At 36.6% G+C, this 9,946-nt stretch overlaps 1 protein-coding gene across 1 annotated transcript; it reads right to left on the minus strand.

The window, feature by feature from the left end:
* Nucleotides 1-4,323: 4,323 nt before the first annotated feature.
* LOC145223535 (carbohydrate sulfotransferase 1-like) lies at nt 4,324-8,220 on the minus strand. Its single transcript, XM_080089945.1, has 7 exons — nt 8,136-8,220; nt 6,855-7,022; nt 6,378-6,527; nt 6,008-6,129; nt 5,599-5,679; nt 5,224-5,405; nt 4,324-4,689 (listed from the first exon to the last, which is right to left on the minus strand). Exons 1-7 carry the CDS (start codon nt 8,218-8,220, stop codon nt 4,377-4,379), a joined length of 1,101 nt encoding a protein of 366 aa, XP_079946071.1. The 3' UTR covers nt 4,324-4,376.
* Between the last annotated feature and the right edge of the window lie 1,726 nt (nt 8,221-9,946).

The following is a 9,946-nucleotide window of genomic DNA, read 5'->3' on the forward strand; positions in this document are numbered from 1 at the left end:
GGGAACGTGGGAAGTTTCATTTGCTTTAACTCTGTACCTAGTATGCAAGGAACCAACTAACAACAAAAAGTCGAGACATAAAAACGCTTTTACAGTGGTATTTTATTTCAAATTTAAAAAGGTCTTGGTAGCTCCCATTCTTTGTTTGCTTTTTCTATGTGAAATTGGTCCGAAATGTTTTTAGAGGGGTCAAGGTTGGCGACCCTGATATATGTGCTCATTGTTTCAGGATAGTAAGAGTAGTATGCTTTTAGCCTAACAAACTTAACTAAACAGAAGCCTACACAGAAAGTTAATTGACAAGGATCAGAGTATCGTATTTAACGTTTCTAGGGTAGCCGTCCGTGTGACTTCCGAATTTTCTAAATTTATTCCGGAATAGAAGTGTTTAGATCGCAAAAAGATTAACGCAGCGGTTCTCAAACTGGGGTCGGTCTTTCAGGTCATTTTGCCGGGACCGCGAAAAGGTGGAAGTAATTATATATTCTTATTTGGCGTCAGTTCGTGCAACTGAATAAGTTTAAATCAAAATGAAAGTGAAAATCGATCGTCTCCATTGCTAAACAATAGGCTTTATTGCATGACAACTAACAAAAATGCAATTGTTCGCGCACAATTGTAATGTTTTTGTCTTGTCTGTGATGTCAGATTTGGAACATTGTTATGCGCAATTTTGCATAACTGGCTGAAATCCTGCTATCAACTTTCGTTTTTCTAAAATACACATTACGCATTGCGAGTCCTTGAAATAATGGCAAAGGGACCGTTTAGAAAAAAACAACCAAAATGTTTGAGAAAAACTGGGTTAACGCAACCGAGATAAAATTTGTCAGGGAATGTGTATCATAAAATATAGCAACCCTAGTCTAGTACCTATTACACCAGCAAACGAGGCAAGGCAAAAAACACAGGCTCAGTATTGCTCGTCGAAGGCCAAATCACATGCACCGTTACCTGTCTGGCATGCTGGACTTATCAGCTTCGTAGTAGGAGATCTCTGGGTTATACGTGAATTTTCGTTTTGTATTCTCCAGGCAAAATATTGGCAAAAGACAGGCAACGACGAATAATTACGTCGAAAGCGGAGCGAAATGATTCTGGTGATGTCACATGCGATTTTGTCAAATGTATTCCACAAAACTATCAAGTAGTTTTTTCAGGCCACAATCATATTTAATGCATCACTAGTATTGACTATCTACAACAGCGCCCTTTAACCTTATTTAAAGAAAGTTCGTTGCATATCAAACAAGTTAACACTACGACTATACGCAAACAGTTGCCATTCTTTTGTTATCTGGGTTAAAGACATGCGTGGCGACCACCGTGGATATTTTTGTTTGTTTCGAAAAAACAAAAAAAATCGAAAATATAAAGTCGAAATAATAATCAAGAACAATATTACTTTCAACAAAATAGTACTTGCAATATGGAACAGTAACCGTGCCCTAAAACGGCAACCTCATTTGTTTTTGACGTCAATCACATACTTGTTGGTTACTGAATGATTAGTAATTATTATGTACAAAGCGATTATGTTGTAATAACTGATGGTTTTCATGCTGATCATCATCAAACTAACAATTACTTCTTTACTTGTTGAAATGTTTTTAACGTTGCTAACTCATAGATAAATGTTTTAATAATGTGTTCTAAAACAAGAAATATTAAAGAACCATTCACGTAAAACACCAGAAAAACTTAAGAGACACAATTTTGACAACTTGAGTTACAACAGACCTTATATCCTATCCTATTTATGCGTAGCATTTTTTCTACACATAGCGAACAATGCATCCACGACCTCGCATAACTGTGGATGTCCGTTTGAAAATAGTTTTTTTTTTCAAAAAAGTAGTGATGAGCAAAAGATGGGGTATGGCAAGTCAGCGATTGTAAAGACACCTCGGTTTCGGGAGAATAAAACGTTACGATCAATCTAAACCGGTGCAAAAAAGTAAATTTTGGTTTGTTACAACAACTACTGCAAAATTAACTTTGGTTTGTTAGTGATTAGTTTTTGCGCACGAGAACTGCGCCATAAGGTATAATTACGCCATTGTTGTTTACGCCAACACTTCTGCGTAATTCAAAGTTACAAATACTTCGCAGATTGAGAAGCGATTGTATAGATAGGAGGTGTGAAAGCAAAACAAGTCTACTCTTGCGCTCCTTACCATACCAACAATGACCAACACACACAATTAATAGCAGTATTGTTTGTTTGCGAGACTGCGATAAAAGCTGGTTGTAAGTATAGTACGGTAATTCATTTTTGTGTATCCCCTAGATTCTAGAACAGCTCTTGCATATTTTTCATACAATTGGTAATTATGAAATCGTCCCGCCTAGAAGTAAAATTAGAAAAACGCACAACTGACAAAAAACTGCCTTTTCTGGTTCACAGCTGATTCAATTCGTATGAAGTTGTACACAAACCTTGCTATCTCAGTTATGACTCGCCTATCTTGGTTAACGAAACCGAAAAACGCATTTTAACGTCTGGGATCTGGCGAAACAATGCTGCATGGTTGCATTAACAGATATGATGATATATGACTGTCGAATAAACGCATTCTTCCTTGTTTTCGTCGACATGCTTTCGCTTTGGCTGGAAAATACAAGTGCAAGCCGATGATAAAATTAAAAGTAAACAGTTATAAACACTAAACCCTTAGCGCCAGCTTCTGGTCGGTTTGTGAAATTAAGTGCTTACCTGCCTCGTCGTATGTTGCACAGCTTCGTTCGAAGCGTATGGGAGATCGTCAGGTTACATATAATCAAGAAACAATATTACTATATCAAGAACAATATTACTTTCAACAAAATAGTACTTGCAATATGGAACAGTAACCGTGCCCTAAAACGGCAACCTCATTTGTTTTTGACGTCAATCACATACTTGTTGGTTACTGAATGATTAGTAATTATTATGTACAAAGCGATTATGTTGTAATAACTGATGGTTTTCATGCTGATCATCATCAAACTAACAATTACTTCTTTACTTGTTGAAATGTTTTTAACGTTGCTAACTCATAGATAAATGTTTTAATAATGTGTTCTAAAACAAGAAATATTAAAGAACCATTCATGTAAAACACCAGAAAAACTTAAGAGACACAATTTTGACAACTTGAGTTACAACAGACCTTATATCCTATCCTATTTATGCGTAGCATTTTTTCTACACATGGCGAACAATGCATCCACGACCTCGCATAACTGTGGATGTCCGTTTGAAAATAGTTTTTTTTTTCAAAAAAGTAGTGATGAGCAAAAGATGGGGTATGGCAAGTCAGCGATTGTAAAGACACCTCGGTTTCGGGAGAATAAAACGTTACGATCAATCTAAACCGGTGCAAAAAAGTAAATTTTGGTTTGTTACAACAACTACTGCAAAATTAACTTTGGTTTGTTAGTGATTAGTTTTTGCGCACGAGAACTGCGCCATAAGGTATAATTACGCCATTGTTGTTTACGCCAACACTTCTGCGTAATTCAAAGTTACAAATACTTCGCAGATTGAGAAGCGATTGTATAGATAGGAGGTGTGAAAGCAAAACAAGTCTACTCTTGCGCTCCTTACCATACCAACAATGACCAACACACACAATTAATAGCAGTATTGTTTGTTTGCGAGACTGCGATAAAAGCTGGTTGTAAGTATAGTACGGTAATTCATTTTTGTGTATCCCCTAGATTCTAGAACAGCTCTTGCATATTTTTCATACAATTGGTAATTATGAAATCGTCCCGCCTAGAAGTAAAATTAGAAAAACGCACAACTGACAAAAAACTGCCTTTTCTGGTTCACAGCTGATTCAATTCGTATGAAGTTGTACACAAACCTTGCTATCTCAGTTATGACTCGCCTATCTTGGTTAACGAAACCGAAAAACGCATTTTAACGTCTGGGATCTGGCGAAACAATGCTGCATGGTTGCATTAACAGATATGATGATATATGACTGTCGAATAAACGCATTCTTCCTTGTTTTCGTCGACATGCTTTCGCTTTGGCTGGAAAATACAAGTGCAAGCCGATGATAAAATTAAAAGTAAACAGTTATAAACACTAAACCCTTAGCGCCAGCTTCTGGTCGGTTTGTGAAATTAAGTGCTTACCTGCCTCGTCGTATGTTGCACAGCTTCGTTCGAAGCGTATGGGAGATCGTCAGGTTACATATACGCATTATCGTTTTGTCCATTACAGGCAAAATATCCACAATGGCGCAAAACAATAAAAAGTCCAAAACATACAAGCCTAACTGAGTCCAGTTAGTTGACAAAAACTGTTATTACTCTGTAACATAGTCTTCGTTGATAGATAATGGTTTAATACGAAATCCATACAAGAAATGAGCATATAAGTATTATGTTTCCCTAAAAGTTCGGATTTTCAGATTTCGGAGCTCAGTTTCGTTTTTTACTTGCTTGTATCCATAAAGGTCCAACACCGACGCACACTTTGTTTGCGTGTCAGCTACTTGCTCGAATGACAGGTGAGATCTCCATTTTTGCATTGTTTCAGATGAATTTCGTGTCGTACTCCATGTAACATTGTTTTTAAGATTAAATTCAGTGTTTTGTTGAATCCAGTTCTTTATATTTATGTTCAAATCGAGCCCAACAAATCGATAAATTCTTTCCGCGTATTCTACTGGTTGCTGCGCAAGATCCTCGTACCTGAATTGCAAAGGATATTGTTCAAGTACGATAGAAAGGCGACGAAGAACTGTTATCATCGATTTCATGCCGTTTAAGGTACATCGGGACTGTTTTAGGCAAATCAACCGAATCATTTGTGACGTCAAGCAAAGTCGTAATTAAGGTAAGCTTTTAACACAAAAACTTAAGTTTAGTTGTCAGGCAAACAGTGATGTTTGTGCATTAAGATAGTTGAGTTGCACTATTGTCTTATAGATTCTCCAAGTTTTCGGGTTGCTTAGCTCCTTGTTGCTGGCCTGCAATTAATCTTCTGATGTTTTCTGTGCTGGACCAAACCATAATGATAGTTAACGCAACTAGTTTTGCGCTGCTTGTACTTTAAAGTATTCGTACAAAATATTTGGCTGAAACTCAATCTGCAACCAAATATTTGGTACAATACTAGATTTAACCAGCGTTACATACCTGGGAAAGCAGGAACGTTAAATTTGACCGCCTTGCATTACGCTTCGACGTTGAGTGGCGTTTAATTTCCACAAATTTGAGTCTTACCTGACCATCATGTAGCGTTCTTGTAGCCACTTGGTGTCAGAGCTGGTGGCCATTTCAGCTTGTCCGTTGTTTAACATTCGTGAACAAAGTTTCTCCGAGAAGTTTGGAAGAAACACGCTCTCCGCCTTGACCTTTATTCTGGAACTCTGGATTCCTCGTGGATCTCGTACCAGATGAATAATCTGAAACAAAGCTAAAGCATTAAAGTATTAATAAGTATTACTGCAAACCTCTTGTAAAACGATCACAGGGTTTGATTATTGTATTGTAAAAAACTAGTTACGTTAATTTTTATACGTTTGTTAAAATTATTTTAAAATGATTAGCAAATTTTAAACATTTTCTAGTAGCAGAAACAATGTAAAGGCCATTTACCTTTAAATTGATATTCTTGTCAATAGCAAGCTTTTTTAAATGTTGTATTTTGCACAAACGAATGGCTTTTATCACCGACATCTGCAAAAAACGATGCCAAAATTAATTTCTGTAAAGTTGTGCTATTTTACAAATATTTGTTTCGTAAATAAGTGTAGCTCTTATCTCATATTTTAGGATTGGTGGCGAGTGCGAGTGGGGTAAAAGGCGTCTGTTTGATCTAACTTGTTACGAAAAGTAGTCTTGTCAATCACACTTAGGTTGCAAAAAAATTTCTTCGAAATCGTTTCAGGTCTTAAAACCTATAAAATTTGTCACATAAGCTATTTTCTTAGTGTGCGGTATGCCTAATTAGTTAGTAAACCACTTGTCTAAACATGAGTGTATAATTAGGGCACTACATTTCTACCTGCCTTTTTGGATCTGCAAATGTTGTTTGCTCGAGCAATGTGCACTGGACCACAGTGCCTGCATTTTTTATGATCACCATAAGGACACATTTCCTTTGTGCACAATTCCCTTGATTTCTCCCTGCGAAATTGTGTTTGTCAATAGCCAACAATTTTGTATTGATTTATTATTATTATTGATTTTCATTTATTGGCTCTATGCTTTTACATTATTGATTTTATTTTTGATAAACTTATACTTAGGCTATACCAACCTGAAGCAAAAGTTTTGCTTTAAGCACAACATATGATTTGGATACTTCGCCCTTTCCGCAGGGTTTTTTATATATCTCCGAGCAACATCAGGAAAGTCACATTTGAGTATATCACCGAGAACTTGCACCTTTTGGTCAACGTCTGTTTCACAGTCGTCGTAAAACGGCATTAGAGGCTCGAAGGTGTAAAAGACGTCATCATGTTGGTTGAACAATTGACCGAGAAACGAAGTTCCCGATCTCATGTACGAAAATATAATCACTCCTTTGCGAATCAAATAAAAATGTTAACTATTGGTCAAACTTTATGACAATTTCTAAATGAGAATTTCGAAATCCCATTGTCACACATGTTGTAATATGCGTCATATTATTTTGATGAAAATGTTAACTAGGCTACTTTTCCGCTAGACATGTTTCAAACAAGACTTAAACAAACTTTGAATATACATAACAGAGAGAAACGAAAAACAAATCAAATCAAGTTTTTTGCATAACCGCAATCCCCCACGTGTCGCTCCACTATAAAAAAAAAATATCCAGGGGCGTGTGCGATCCAAGTTGGGAAACACTGTTCGAGAGAAGGACTTACCGTTTGTCTGTGGAGGCAGAAAATCAGTTAACTTGTTGTAATAAACGTCAAACCGTTTCTTGTAGGCCTTAGCATACTCTGATGGGTCGGACAACGCAGAGAGCTTCACAGCGTCTGATAAATCGTCCTTGGTTACGTTAATCAAATGAGAACTATGTGATTGTTGGTCTAAAACAAAACAATTTGACTGTTTATGATAGGCACATCAAGTAGGCTACACACATTTTTTTGGTATATGGTGCCTATTTTGTCAGAAAACGTCAATTAGCAGTACAATAATTTGTGTTTTGTGCAGCTGATGAATTTTGTTTCTAGCATCATGACCGAGTTCATTGCATGGGCAACAACTATTCTTTACGAAAAATAAGTACCAATGTGATGGAAATTATTTGGGCTTTTGTTCCAACAAATGCTCGGTTTTGGTCAAAACCTTTGGAAACGGGTTTGGTGCATCGCTATAGATCAGGGGTGTCCAACACGTGGCACGCGTGCCAAAAGTGGCACGCAGAGCATTTGAAAATGGCACGCGAGCTTTTGCACATTCATATGGTAAACATTAGGATTTGTTACGCAATTAAATTTGCTTCTATTGATTCCTCTTGGCCTTTCGTCTGACTTTGGTAAAGATGATCATTAGTAAAGTTATACAACCCACTGTTAAATTGCATTTTTTAAATCAATTCACGTTTCAATATTAAAACGTGAGTGTACGTGCAATGCTTATGTTGCAATAAAATGCCCATTTATTTCGAAAAATTGTAATTGTTGCGTTTCAATCGATGTTAGTTCAATTAATTACGTGACTACAAACGCATTTGTGGTTAGTTGGAAATACGTTTTCAAAACCGACGTAACTTGAACAAAGATGCGATTTCGACGTTACACAAAGTACTCCACGTCGGTGCCCCTGCAGTGCAAACTATTCGTATCTTGTGTCGCATAAACGGAATAAAAGGTTTCTGGAGTATCATAAACAAGTTTACTCGCACTTGACGACACGTTTTTTTTCTAACCATTTAATATGGTTCTACATATTGGCCAAATATTCGGATTGAGCCCGTACCGTTAAGACGTTTTAGACATGGTTTGGAAAAAGTACCAAACGTTGGCACGCGAGTATATTTTAAAACAAAAATTGGCACGGCGATGTAATCGAGTTGGACACCCCTGCTATAGATACTGTACAAGTACCGTAAAACCATTCTTGAACTGGTTTCGCCCTTAGTGGTTCCAATACATCTTTGTGCACATGAAACACTCCAGGCGGTGTGTGTTTCTTACTTTGAGAAAGCTTTTCAAAAGAATAGAAGATGAGAATAGTTGTCAAAAGAAAACCAACTACCCAAATCTTTTGCTTAAAATACATGATTCAACTAAATAGCTGTCAAAAGAAATTAGATTTATACGCAACTAGCCCAAAATAACACTTGCTTTTATTATTCAAGACAGCTGGCATAAAAACGAATACACACAAAATGTTGGCAAACAAAGCCATTGGCGCTTTGACCTAACTATTAAGTTAGCACACGGCGTTTGAAAGGTTGCCTAGCCCAGCTCTAGAGGTCTCCCCTAAACCAGTTCAGACACACAAATTATCAGTTGAAGCCTTTTTTGAATTTTTTGAATGTGCAAACCGTTCTAAAAAAATAACTCTGTTTTCTTGTGTTAACATTTCCATGTCAATCGTCTGTGTTCATTCAATTACTGTAATCTTCATATGGCCCCCGCATGTGAAAGGTTGATTACCTCTGCTTTAAAACGATACAAAATTGGATTAAATAAATAAACCATTATCTGAAGCATCGATTCTCGCTTTTTCAATAACAAATTTACGGTAAATACGGTAAACTATCTTTACAATATAACTATCTCTATTCTTTGGGTATTAAAAACACAAAAGTGCATGCTGATAGCGTTATACCAGTGAACTGTAAAACAAATTGTGGCTAAAAATGCAGTTGCGAAACAACTTTTATTCTTCGGATTAAATTTCTTTTGGACTCGTGTTTCGGAGCCAAACTCCTTTCTAATGGACCGGAATTTCCCAAAAGAGCGTTTTTTGCTGTCAACTGATTTCTTGTACTGTAATCAGCCTATAGTTCTGCGTAGTGCTTTGCTTTCTGCAGGAGGTATTTGGTAGTGATGAACCAAGCATTTAAACGCAAATCGTACAACTCTAGCCAATACACTTTTTCGTTGTATATCTATCGATTATGTCAAAGTACATATGTATAATTAAGCTACCAAAACAAGGAAAAAAACTACAACTTTTTTTCACCGGCTGCTCCTCATTTCTCATCTACGTATTCTGACACCTTGCGACTTATGCTAAAAATTATTTTTTAATTTACTTACGAACACTTTTTGAGCTTATCGTGAAATAATGCGACAACAAAAATATTTTACTCTTACTTGAGGCAAACATCATATTTGAAAGAAATCCACCACGAACTTGGCAACTGTTAAAAATGCTTAATTAAAGATAATACTGCTAGAGAGCTTGTTCATAAAGAATCAGACTGCATACAGTCCATTGTAATGGAGACGGTTCATCAATCGATGTTTTCTTGTTAAGCTTGTGTTTTACGGGCTACGGCGTATATTAACCACGAGCTTTCTGGCTTTTTCATTTTTGATCAAGACAATGAAGTGAAGGGATTTAAAGTAGACCCACTTATGTACGATACCAGTGCTCTTCAACTTCATTTTCTCGAGCAAACACTAGAACTGATGCTGCTTATTACATTCTCGCTTGTGATTTGTTCAACCCTTAGGCGTTTTTTTATTTCAGATCGACCTCAAATGAATATTTGAAGTGACATCTATCAAACGAAACAAAATAGCATTAAATTAGTGGTGTCTGTATGTAATCATACACACGAAGTTTCTGCAGCAAAGTACTTTTACTATAACATTTGCATTTTTTGTTCAACGGTCAACACATATGCACCCATATGCGACTACGGTGGCGATCCGCTGTTGAAAAGCGCTGCAAGAAACAACCGATTCTTTTCGCGTCACTGCTGAGAAGCTTAGCATTGACGGTACCTCCAATTACGTGTTACTTAGATAAAATTAATCGTAACCGCTTT

The sequence above is a fragment of the Phallusia mammillata genome, chromosome 4 (genome assembly GCF_965637545.1).
Source record: "Phallusia mammillata chromosome 4, kaPhaMamm4.hap1.1, whole genome shotgun sequence".
In the NCBI taxonomy this organism is placed as follows: domain Eukaryota; kingdom Metazoa; phylum Chordata; class Ascidiacea; order Phlebobranchia; family Ascidiidae; genus Phallusia; species Phallusia mammillata.